The sequence below is a fragment of the Paroedura picta genome, chromosome 4 (genome assembly GCF_049243985.1).
Source record: "Paroedura picta isolate Pp20150507F chromosome 4, Ppicta_v3.0, whole genome shotgun sequence".
NCBI lineage: Eukaryota > Metazoa > Chordata > Lepidosauria > Squamata > Gekkonidae > Paroedura > Paroedura picta.
In genome coordinates this window covers 81758062-81771478 of record NC_135372.1, presented here as the reverse complement: position 1 = coordinate 81771478, position 13417 = coordinate 81758062, and the positions used below count along the sequence as shown (strand labels likewise).

At 42.2% G+C, this 13417-nt stretch overlaps 1 protein-coding gene across 1 annotated transcript; it reads left to right on the top strand.

Annotated features, from left to right (window-relative positions):
• On the top strand, positions 1-13118 carry GPX7 (glutathione peroxidase 7). The gene is made up of 3 exons (XM_077333734.1): positions 1-271; positions 10017-10278; positions 12514-13118. The coding sequence occupies exons 1-3, from the start codon at positions 65-67 to the stop codon at positions 12675-12677; spliced, it is 633 nt and encodes a 210-aa protein (XP_077189849.1). The 5' UTR covers positions 1-64; the 3' UTR covers positions 12678-13118.
• The last annotated feature ends 299 nt before the right edge of the window (positions 13119-13417 follow it).

Sequence of the window (13417 nt, the reverse complement as noted above, 5' to 3'; positions counted from 1 at the left end):
CTTCTTTCCGGCATCGCAAAGCGGGGTTGGAGGCGGGCCCAGCCGAGCCGAGCGCCTGTGCAGCATGTTAGACCCTGAGGGCAGTGCGGAGCAGAAAGTTAATTCTTCTTTCCCTAAAGTTTTTCTCCTCTTCGGAGCCATGCTCATTGTTGTAGCAGCGTGGCTCTTGCTAGCCTTTCTCGGCACCGAGCAGAAAGAGACCGACTTTTACTCCTTTAAAGTGGTGAATATCAGAGGGAAGCTGGTCTCTCTGGAGAAATACAGAGGCTCGGTAAGTTTGTCAGCCTCTGCTCCCACACTGGACGGCACGTCCTCTCAGCATGCCTGCATGAAAGACGGGGAGGAGGGGAAGGCAAGGCCGGAGCGGTCTCTTCTTGGGCACCTTGTCTGGCGATATCTGCGGCTCTGCGCCCTTGACGTTGTAAAGTCCCTCTATTAAAAAGCTCCCTTCCTGCATGCGCGCCTTTTGGATGCTGAGATGCTGAGCCGGCTGTTCGGCGTATACGTGGCAACCGGGCGAGAAGGAGCCCTTGCCTGCGCGTGAGGCTGCTCCTTTACCGCTGTCTATATGAAGGCGCGTTTCTCACGGATGGCCCTTTCTGCACGTTCCAAGATCTACATTACAAGATGTTGGTTTTCACCGCGGGGGGGGGGGGGTCGGGACATTTTGCTTATCCCTGAAGGGTGTGGATATCCCTTGTCGCGTACAAAGAAATACGATACGACGACTGAAAAGTTACAGAGCTTTTTTTATTCAGATACGGGAGTGCCTTTTAAATTTTCCATGCAAGATATGAAGAGATTTGTTATTTTCCTATCTGTAAGAAATTAACCCATGTACAGTTGTTCACTGGAGTTTATGCAGGAAAACCTCTTGGCAGATTACCTCCACACCTCTATACTGACCTTTGGTATTAATGTGTAGCAGAGATGGGTCCTTATAATGTTTATGACAGTAAATAGGCACAGTGCTATTATATCACAGTGCAATCTTATTCATGCATACTCAGAAATCCTACTTTGCACAACAGGATTGGCAGTGCAATCCTAAGCAGGTCTACTCAGAATCTACTGAAGTCTGCTCAATGGGACTTACTCCCAGGAAAGTGTACATATGATTACATCACTAATGGATCAGCAGATAAACTACGAGAGCCTCACAATTTCAACTACTATTGTAAAGTAAAAAGGTAAAGGTAAAGGTATCCCCTGTGCAAGCACCGAGTCATGTCTGACCCTTGGGGTGACGCCCTCTAGCGTTTTCATGGCAGACTCAATACAGGGTGGTTTGCCAGTGCCTTCCCCAGTCATTACTGTTTACCCCCCAGCAAGCTGGGTACTCATTTCACCGACCTCGGAAGGATGGAAGGCTGAGTCAACCTTGAGCCGGCTGCTGGGATCGAACTCCCAACCTCATGGGCAAAGCTTTCAGACAGCTGCCTTACCACTCTGCGCCACAAGAGGCTCATTATTGTAAAGTATTTCATATTAATAGGCATATGTGTTTGCATAGTAGAATGTATCAAGCGGTTTTCAAGAATATTTTAAAAATTAGGTACAGCTATAGTTAGAAAAATTACTTAGTTGCATATTATTAGCAAATAATTTTATATTAATGTTTAAGATAATAATGATACCAATTTCTCTATAGTGTTTATACATTAGGCTACATTTCTGAGAGTTAGCCCTACTGAACAATTACCACTGCATAAATGTTAGTAGGAGGATTGGACTGTGATATAACAATAATGTAGTTATTTGGTTTTGATTATGGTTATTTAATCATTAAATTCCCAAAAATATAAAACTGTGTTATGCTTTAGTGGAGTGCTGCATGCACACAGCAAGGATTCTTAATTTTCCCTGTCATCATTTCCACAGACGCAGAAGTATTCAAACTGGCAATAGATTATTTACATGGGAAGTTTTGCATGCTTTCTTACATCAGTCACTTCCCCTGATACTTTTGAGAGCTTTTTTCATAACTGATAATTGCTAGTGGGCTTTAACATTATAACATTACAAACAGAAGACCATCAAGGACTTGAAATGATTCTTTCATCTTACTACTTTACTAGTTTCTCTTTCCCTCCCCTTTTTCTGCTTCCTTTCTTCTTCCCATCAGCCAGCAAACCTACCTTTATCTGTACCTGACTTTTTCTCCTTCATTCCCTCTAACAGCTTCTCCTTGGGATAAGTCTGGCCAGTGGGCGAGAGCAGTTGTGTGAATTTTCATTTCCCCCTACATCCCCCTCCATACACTATTTTCTTGTCTCCTCCTGGCAGCTCCCATACCTTTAGTTTTCCATGTCTCTTTCCCCTCTACCAGTGGGAATCCAAAGCATTCTCCTCACCTCCCCACCACCATCTTATCCTTACAACACTACTGTGCAGTAGGTGAGCTAAGACACTGTGTCAGGCCCAAAGTCACCCAGTAAGCTTATGCAACAAAGGGGGTATTCAAATTTAGGTCTCCCAGGTCCTAATCCGATAATCTGATCATTGTACCACACCAGTTTTTGTGAGGTGGCTGCTGTTGAACAGTAGCTGAGCCTGGATAATTCATGGTAGCAAGTTGCCCTGTTGCTGCCAATGGGTCTTCCTTCAAAGGTTAAGTAGCTCCTCAAAGGGCCCCCCTGCCTTTTACTGACAGAAATCTGGAAGGCTGACAGTTGTGATTGCCTTGCAATGGCCACTGAGAGCATTCGTTTATACTTTTGTCTTGGCTTTACATAGCCTCAGTCTGTGGATTTAATTACCCAAAGAGTTGGAAGGGTCATCTAGTTCAACCCCCTGCACTATGCAGGGACTCACAACTGTTGCCCCTCTGGGAGAACAGAAAACAACTCTGTTCTATCTTCTATATCAGGGGTAGTCAACCTGTGGTCCTCCAGATGTCCATGGACTACAATTCCCATGAGCCCCTGCCATCGTTTGCTGGCAGGGGGCTCATGGGAATTGTAGTCCATGGACATCTGGAGGACCACAGGTTGACTACCCCTGTTCTATATGATAGCCCTTCAAGTATTTAAAGATAGTTTTCATATCACTGCTTAGTAGTCTTCTCTTCAGGTGAAACAGTTGTCTTCTCTCGATCTATTTAGGATTGCCTTCCTAAACAATCATGGGGGACTCTCCCTGTTATCTTGATTCCTGGGCAGAAATGTAAGGGAAGGTGATGGTCCTTCAGATACTCTGGTCCCAAACCAATCCCGGTAGCCACTGTAATTGTAATTTTGGGCTCACATGATCCCAGTAGCTGGTCTTATCCAGCAGTCTAGTTGCAGCATTCTGTTCTAGCTGCAACTTCCAAATACTCTTCAGGGGTAGACACAAGTGGAATGCATTGCAATAGCACAGCCCAAATGTAATTAAGCCTTGGATCACTAGATTTGACTGTCATTAATCTCCATTTAGCTCCATCAGTCTCTTCCATGCCTCAGCCAGATCTAGCCAAGGGAAAGTCTGAAAATGACTCAGAAGCAGGTGTTGAATGTCTTGACTTTTGATCAGGGAAATGCCTAGGTTGTGTACAGCTGCAGTCACTCTATATGATTTACAGCCACTTATAAGCACAAGTTGTCTCCCCAGAATTACAGTGCCACTCTGAGGAGGAGAATATTACACCATGCATACTTTTTGAGCACATGAGGGAGAGAGAGCACAACAGAAGCAGAAGAAAAACTGTCTGTACATGTTCATGGCTGAAGAAACTGATGGCTCCTTTCAAGAACAAGCAACATCATGGGTGGTGATGGGGGAGGTGGTACAGTTCCATAAATGCCAAGCATTTGCAGGCAACAGTGTTTGTACTAGTTTCCCTGTGTGAGCTTAGGCTAGTAAGAAAAAAAGAACAAAAAAGAGTTATTTAGTAAGAAAAATAGGACATGGTAGGACCATTGTGGGGACGAGAAAGTGAAATTGTAATGTGATGAAGAGAGTGCTGAACTGCTCAATTCTTACTTCTCAGTCTTCTCTTGCAAGAGAAATAGTGCTCAACATGGCAAAATCATATCATGTGATGAGGGATGGGAGTTGCAGCCTAGGATCACACCTAATTCTTAGCCAAGATAAGAACATTGTCATAGTGTAGGGTCCATTTCAGACTGAATTGGAAAAGAACACAAAGATATCTGAAACTTTTGACCTGTTTGATTTCTCTCCCCTCAATCTTCCATGAAAAAGAAAAAGAGTTAGTTCTAATATGCCACTTTTCTCTACCAGAGGAGTCTCAAAGCGGCTTACAATTGCCTTCCATTTCCTCTCCCCACAACAGACGCCCTGTGGGGTAGGTGAGGCTGAGAGAGCCCTGATATCACTGCTCGGTCAGAATAGCTTTATCAGTGTTGTGATGAGCCCAGGGCCACCCAGCTGGCTGCATGTGGAGGAGGAGCAGGGAGTCAGTGTCCCTAACCACTACACCAAGCTTACTCCAAGATTTAAAAAAAACATAATTTTGGTCGTGTCGAATTTAATAGAGACAAAATTATGATCACAGGAGATAATAAATTTATGTAAAGAATGCTTAATCTTCAAAAACGATAAAAGAGTTCAATTTAGGAACATGACCAACTATTGAGGACAGAAACAAAGGAAGATCAGAAAGAAAAATCAAACAAACAAGGGACTAGGACACATGCTTGCTTTGCACCCTTAGACATGGGGATTTTATGTGACAGAGGACCCGATGCATCAAGTCTAATCTGGCAAGTATTTGATAGGTGCATTTCTGAACAAAGAAATGCCTAGTTTCTTGAACTAGGTCCTCTGGGACCATTGCATCCAATGGTACTAAAAGAATCTGCAGATATAATTTCTGAACATTTGCCTGTTATTTTTGACAATTCTTGGAGAACATGTGAAGTACCAGGAGATTGGAGGTGGGCAAATGTTGTGCCCATCTTCAAGAAGTGAAAAAAGAGGATCCAGATGACTGCTAACCTGTCAGCTTGATCTCTATAGCTGGCAAAATTTTAGAACAGATTATCAAGCAGTTGGTCTTTGAGCAGCTAAAGCAGATGGCTGTGTTTACTAAAAGTCAGCACAGCTTTCTCAAGAACAAGTCATGTTAGACTAACATCTTTTTTTTTTTGAGAAAATTACTACCTTGCTGGATCAGAGAAATGCTGTGGATCTAGTTTATCTTCATTTCAGTAAAGCTTTACATTAGATTCTTGCTGAAAAGTTGGTAAGATGTGGTATGTATTCTATTACTGTTAGATGGATCAATAACTGGTTGACAGATCACCCCCCCCCCAAAGAGTGCTTGTTAACAGTTTGTCATCTTAGAGAGTAGGGACAAGTAGAGTGTCTCGGGGATCTATCCTGGGCCCTGTGTTGTTCAACATATTTATAAATGATTTAGATTTGGATGGAATAGAGGGGGTGCTTATTAAATTTGCAGCTGTTGCTAAATTGGGAGGGGCAGCAAACACAGCAGAAGACAGAATCAGGATACAGGATGATTCTGACAGGCTGGAAAACTGGGCTAAAATGAATTTCACTAGTGATAAATGTAAAGCTGCATTCAGGAAGAAAAAATCAAATGCATAATTATAGGATGGGGGAGACTTGTCTTGTCAGTAGTATGTGCAAAAAGGATCTAGGGGGTCTTAATGGACCTTACACTGAACATGAGCCAGCAGTGCAACTTGGTGGTTAAAAAGACATATAAGATTTTATACTGTATCAAAAGTATAGTGTCCAGATTGCACAAGGTGATGGTACCGGTTTACTGTGCTCTGGTTAGATCTCACTCAGAGTACTGTGTTTAGTTTTGGGCATCACATATGAAGAAGGGTGTAGACAAACTGGAGCATGTCCAGAGGAGAGCAATGAAAATGGTGAGGGTTTGAAGACCAAGACGTATAAGGTAAGGTTGAGGGAGCTTGGTCTGCTTAGCCTGCAGAGAAGATGACTAAGAGATAATATGATAGCCATCTTCAAGTACTTGAAGGGCTGTCAATAGAGGTTGGAGCAGAGTTGTTTTCTGTTGCCCAGAGGGCCAGACCAGAATCAAATGGTTGAAATTAATTCAAAAGAATATTCAGCTAAACATCTGGAAGAAGTTCTTGACAGAGCAGTTCCTCAGTGGAACAGGCTTCTTCAGGAGGTGGTTGGTTCACCTTCTTTGGAAGTTTTTGAGCAGCAGCTAGATAGTCATCTGACAGGAATGCTGATTCTGTGAACTTAGGCAGATTGTGAGTGGGTGAGAAGAAGGATTGTGTCAGTTCTTGGCTCTTGTGTTCCTTTCTTGCATGCCCAGGGAAATGCTGAACACTACTTTGGGATCAGGAGGCAAATTTCTTCAAGGCCAAACAGGCTAGGGATTCTGGTGGTGGGGGGACATCATCTGGGCATAGAATTGGGGGGGGGTCACTGTGGTAAGTAAAGGTATCCCCTGTGCAAGCACCGAGTCATGTCTGACCCTTGGGGTGACGGCCTCCAGCGTTTTCATGGCAGACTCAATACGGGGTGGTTTGCCAGTGCCTTCCCCAGTCATTACCATTTACCCCCCAGCAAGCTGGGTACTCATTTTACCAACCTCGGAAGGATGGAAGGCTGAGTCAACCATGAGCCGGCTGCTGGGATTGAACTCCCAGCCTCATGGGCAGAGCTTTCAGACTGTATTTCTGCTGCCTTACCACTCTGTGTCACAAGAGGCTCTATCACTGTGGGTGGGTAGGTAATTCTGAATGTATTGCATACTGCAGGGGGCTGGATTAGACGACCCTAGAGATCCCTTCCAACTCTGTGATTCTATATCTCCTGTGATCAGCCAGTTTGGTGTAGTGGTTAAAGAGTGGTGGACTCTAATTTTGAGAACTAAGTTTGGTTCCCTATTCCTCCTCCACATAAAGCTGGATGGCTGACCTTGGGTCAATCACAATTCTGTCACTCCAAACTATCTCATAGGGTCTCTGTTGAGGGGAGAGAAAGGGAAGGTGACTGTAAATTGCTTTGAGAATCCTTCTGGTAGTGTAATGTGGGGTATCAAAGCCAACTCTTCTTGCTTCTGGGTGCTTCAACCTCCATTCTGGACCTCACCACACCTCTTGGACTTTGCCTTGTATCCTGACTCCATGGGCAGTGGCTTCTGTTCTGGACCGGACCACACCTCTTGGGCTCTGACTAGTAACGTGACCGCTGTTCCGAACCTGACTATGTCCTGTGGATCCACAGTTCCTTTGTGCCTTGACCTTAGACCAGACCAGATCTCACCTCAGCTGTTGTGCCTTGCCTTGCTACCTAACCTTGTTGTCTGGATCTCTTGCGTTAGGCTGGATCTATCTCTTGGAATGCAGGTGCCAGGGACTTCCTGTGACTCACTGGCACCAATCCTTTGCCCTTGACCATGGGGCGAGCCCAAGCAGCACAAAAACACTCCAGACTACTGTAACCACCTGATTTTCTAAGGTGACTGCTATGTCAAGTGGCACTTCTAGGCTGTGAACCTCGCTTTTCAAGGGAAGTATAATCCCCTCAAATACAGTAGAGATCTCAAGTCCCTGTTTTGCCTTTCTACTAACCCAGAGAATCTCTGTCATGTCAGGATTAAGCTTCAATTTGTTCTCCTTCATCCAGTCCATTAGATAGAAAAGAAGGGTAGAGCTGGATATCATCCACACATTTGTGACCTATTAGGTTTGATTCTTAGGTGTCATCTTAAGATGGTTTTATCTAGGACTGCATTTTATTAAAGCAGTCCTACACTGAGATTTTAAATTTTAGTTTTATTATTATATGTAATATAGTTTATTAATATTGTTAACTGCTTTCAGCTCTGTAAAAAGATGACTAATAAATATTGTAAAAAGAGCAATGAACAAATACTGTTATTTAAATCAGCAGAATAATTTTCTGTACTTTTAGTAGTTGTTAGTTTAACAATTCTGCTGCTTTTTGTCCCAATATTTCAGACATTACAAACATTAAATAAACAACAGGTTCTCTGGTTATATCATCCCCTCAAATGTTACAGACCTTACAAAATTTTGGTCTTACAACAAAAGGAATAATATATTCAGTTTTATTGATACCCCCTAAATATAAAGTTTGACACCAATATGAGCATCCTACAAGAATGAGAAAAAAATATGCCATCTTGCAAAATGATGACTAAAGGAAAATGGCTGTCTCTGCAACAAATATAATAGTACATTTGGCTTCATCAACTTTAAAAACTATTTTGACACCACGATCAGCATCCTAGGTGAATTTTAAATATAAAAATAACTATGCCATCTTGGAAAATGGTGGCTACTGGGAAAAAATTGAATGTTTACCCAAGAGAATTATAAAGCAATAGTGTCTGGTAATTAACACAAACATTAAAATTCTATGTATACTTTTTGTGGAGGTCTGTTGTGGATTCAGGACTACTTACCATTTTTCTGAAAGAAGAAAGTGTGACGTGCTTACAATGTACACTAGATGGCAAGCTTGGTTCACATATTTCTTAATTTGATGTGACAGGTACATTGCTGGATAATTGTTTTGGCTCTTACTTGGTGATACTAGACACTAGAAAAGGCCCAAGTGGTCAATCATCCCAACCTGATTTTTTTAAGACATAAGGATCTAAACAAATTGCATAATTCATCAAAAGGAGAAGGACTTGGGTTTTCAGTTCTGAACTGAATGCCTACTTTGTTCAGTACAACAACTGTTTTGCTAATTTGAACTGGATTGGAATAAATCTAGTAGAAGTAAGAGCCTACATATTCAGAAACTCTAAGCTAAATACTGTTCATTTTGTCTCTAGAGAATAAAATGTGGTCAAGTATATGTAGTCTTACAAAATAGTGACTAGTTTTAGGCCAAGTGTGAGTGTCTGGGCCAGTCACTCTCTCAGGAGATACTAACCATTCCATTATGAAAACATTTAGGCAGAAATTATGCAGGTTTTGCCCCCTTCAAGGATCGCTGCCTTGTTGTGGCAAGGGGGCTTGCGTTTTGACATATTTAGATACTGCAAGGATTTATATTGGCATTAGGATCAAGAAATTTCTAGTTTAATTAACTTCTGGCAATGGCAAGAATTTGCACAAGGATAACTCTAGGGGAATACCTTGACTTACAGCAAATTGCTTGTTAAACTGTGATAAGCCATATTTTTATATTGTCCTTTGCTTAACCTCCCTAAACTGACTGGAAATAGGGCTGTCAAATGCCCAAAGCAGAAATGCCCTGTCTCTTTTACAAAGGTTTAATGGGGTGTCATTGATCAGGTGTCATTTTTTAAAACTCTGTACCATGACAAACTTCAGCTACTCAAGTCTATTACTTAAGATTCTATTAAAGGAGCTACATATTTTACTCCAGGCCTGTTAGCAACTTGGAAAACACTTTCCTTCTATGGAAGAAAAGGCTCCAGGCACTTAAATAGAATTTTGGGGGTGGGGGAGGAGTGGAATTGCAGGCTTCATCTGTATTAAACAGCTGACAGATCTGTGGGTAGTGGGGTTGCCAACTGTCTTAGGAAACTCCTGAAGATCTAGAGGCAGAGCCTGGGGAGGGTGAGGCTTCGGGGGCGGGGGGGGGGAGGTTAAGGATATGATGTCCGCCCTCCTGAACTGTCATTTTCTCCATGGGAACTGATCGTTGTCATCTGGAAATCTAATTCCAAGAGAATTCCAGGCCTCACCTGGAGGATGGCAATTTTAGTTGGTAGCAGTAGTGGGGTGAGGCTTAAATGGCCTAGAGTGTCATTGTCATTGTCATTGTCATTGAGTTGTCATTGTCGTGGCAGGTTTCTGTGTTGTGGGCGGGTGGGTTTTCTGAGTGACCATTCTCTGGCTCCTGGGCAAATCTTGTGAGTAACTCTGATGCCGGGGGTGGGCCCATTACTGAACAGTCTGTTAACCAAGTTAAGCACAGTATTCTTTAAAAAGGAACCATTCAATAATCTTGAATATCACACATATATTTTATTTTATGGTACTTTATCAGTTAAAAGCAAGATGTGTTGATGAAAGAAATAGCACAAAACAGTAACTCAAATTTCTTTCCTTTAGGTGTCCTTAGTTGTTAATGTTGCAAGTGAGTGTGGCTATACCGACAGCCATTACAAAGCTCTACAGCAGCTACAGCGAGAATTGGGCCCATATCATTTTAATGTCCTTGCATTCCCATGTAATCAGTTTGGGCAGCAAGAACCAGACAGCAACAAAGAAATTGAGAGCTTTGCTCGAAAAACATATGGAGTCTCCTTCCCCATGTTTAGCAAGATTGCAGTGAAGGGCACTGGTGCAAATCCAGCCTTCAAACATCTAATTGGTGAGTACAGCAAAAATAGTAATAGTAAATAGTAAATCGCTGTAAATATGATTTAGGATAAATATGATTCCCATAATAAAGTGTATGTGTGTATAGGGTTGGGTCTAGGATCCAAATCTTCGACCCAGTCAGCATTAAATTATGAAAAAGAAACCTCTTTTAGGGATATCTGTTATGATTTTTTTCTGTCTCTGTGAAACTCAATAGGGGTAATAGGAGTTAAGTGAATGTTTAATTGTCTTGCCATCAAAAACAAAATGCCAGGTAAATTTCTGCTTAGCAGAAGGCAAACAGAAGATAGGTTCTCTATAGGTTCTACTTCTGAGTGTTCTTATTTTGGAACATGAACAGTAGGTGAAACAAACTGGGAGTTGCAAGGTAGGGATGCCTGTATTTCTCCTAGTAAAAGCAACTCACAAATAGCCCTTTCTCGGGGAAGGAAAAAGCATGGGAAAAGAGACCGTGGCCACTACTGCCATCAACCCCTCCATAGAAATCAAAGTTCCAGCATAAATTTAATGGAACTGCATGTAACATGTTGTTTCACTCTGAGAGAAGCCTTTGAAAAAAGATTGCGATTGATTTCCAAAAGAGAAAGCTGGGGGCCATTCCGCACCTGTTAAATGTAGTGAAATGCTTACCTTATGAACAGCTACATTTTGGTGTTTTGCACGACATTGCCAACATCCAGCGTCCAAGTAGCAAACCAGTAGCTACATCCTAAATTTTAAAGTGCAAGCTAGAGCAGAGCAACCAGCAGGCCACATGCTAAAGAAATGTGTGGAGGCAAAGAAGCACTATCTCCGCCTTCAATGTTCCGCCCTTGCACACGTCTCCCTCTCCCTTCTCCTGGGGACATTTTTTGTTTGTTTGTTTTTAAAAGCAAACTGCCTGGATCAACGAATAGGCATTCATTCATGCAGGCAAAAAAAAAAAGTCTTCTCCTTCACCAATCAGGAATGATTCTTCCCTCGCCCCCCACAAATCAAAGGACTTGAATCACTAGGGGCCTGATCCGGCCGCCTGAGCTTCAGGGCCCATGAACGTCTATGGCAACCATAGACTATAATCGGAATTTTGGCATTTCCTGGGGCCTGGGGGTGGAGTTTGAGGTAGAGCTTCCAAACTTTAAGGGTAGCTCTGCAAATCTCTTCCCTGACTCACCTCCAAATTTCAGAATTATTGTTCTAAGGGGTCCTAGGGGCTCCCAAATATATCCAATTATATCCAATGGAGAGTCCATCCCATAGCATATAATTGAGGGATGAGGGCAGCCTCTTTGGGAGTCCCTAGACGTGGACCCACTTGGACCAATAATTCTGAAATTTGGAGGCAAGTCAGGGAAGAGCTCTACCTCAAACCCTAACCCTCGCCCCCCAGGCCCCATGAAAGGTGGGAATGCTGAAATTCCCATTATAGAATATGGAGGAAGGGGATTGGCTTCCTGGATTGATTGACAGGCAGAAGAGGGTCGTGTATAAAGCGTGTAGCTCTCTTCCGCCATTTCCAGCAGTACATGTTAAGGGTAAGGAGTGAGAAATGGCAGCAGACAAGGCGAGACAGCAGAAAAGGTGAGGAATGGCTGGGAAGCAAGATAACATTTAGCACTTTGTCATTCAGCTGGCATATCACTATTATTACTGAGCTGCACAATTCTCTGCCCTAGGAATTCTCTGGGAGTAGCCTCTGTTCAGCGATAGGGAAAGGGTTACCCATACTTATATCTGTTGACTTTCCAAACATATCAAAACTAGACTAGCTATTGGGAATAAAACTGGCATGCCACAATGTTCTGTTCCCCCTCCAAATCCATCTTGAGTCTATTTCTTGAAGAGAGTCAAGTCCATCTCCTTTATTCAAAGAATCTGGAGCTTACTGTCAGAAACCGAAGTGGCCAAGCATCACCATTCTGCCCTGGGCTGAAGTTAAATTCTCAGTGTGTGTTCTCATGTTTTAATGACTACCTGCCAGACCTTAATTTATCTCCCTAATCTCTTCAGTCTATATGGAGAATAAATCATGAGGAACAATGATTTAGATTTGTTTATTTCCAGTATTGTTTTTGTGAATTTAATAAAGTCTTATTTCAGCATTTTCTTATATCAGAGCTCTGCATGTTATAATCTGAGCTGGTCTTAAACTGACTTCCTTCTTTAAGAACTGGATAGTCATAGAATTATAAAATTCTATGCAACTTTACCCTCTATCTAAGGTTTTTTTCCTTTTTCTGTGTAGAATCCACTGGTGAAGAGCCAACCTGGAACTTCTGGAAGTACTTGGTGGATCCCAGTGGAAATGTGGTAAAGGCTTGGGATTCTACTGTCACTATTGAAGAAATAAAACCTTCTGTTACTGAGCTTGTCAGGAATATCATCCTGAAGAAAAAAGATGAACTGTGATTTTTTTTAAAAAAGAAAGAAAACATCTGCTATTTTTACACTTTCAAGAATCACATGTACAATTTTGTATTCCTAAGAGAAAATGTAGTGAAGAGAATACGAAAAGAGAATTCCTAGGCGGTAGGGAGGTGGCTTGAGACAGGCACATGGTACTGGACTAGAAAGGACTGCTGTTCCATTTTCAGCAGATTTCACTGAACAAGGCTGATAAAAAAATAAAATCACTTCTTTGTTGTTGTTTGGAAGAATTTATGATGTTCCTCTGCAATAAACATGTTGCTGTAATGAAGTGATTTTACTGATGACTGCAACTATCTCTGATTATGACCAGTGCACTTTTCTCTGATTGACCCAAAATAAAAGAAGTTACCTACAAAATTTCACCAAATTGTATGAACTTCATTTATGGTTTCAAACCAAAATAAATGTGTAGTTAAAAGATTGCTGAGTGAATTAGTCCACTACTGTTTACCTAAAAATGATAAACAACTGTCTTCAAGAAAAGTTATGCTATCAAAAGAGGATGATTCCTGCATTTTACTTTACTTTAAATTGAAAAATGAAATGCACTCTTGGGCCCACATCTTCTAAAGTAGCAATCCCCAACCTGTGGGCTGCGGACCACAGGTGGCCCTTCGACTAATTGGAGGTGGGCCCTAAAGGACGCCTTCTCCCCCCCCCCCCAGCCCTTTACAACACACTTCATTGTTGTGGCGTGTCTGTATCTTATTTTGAAGGGA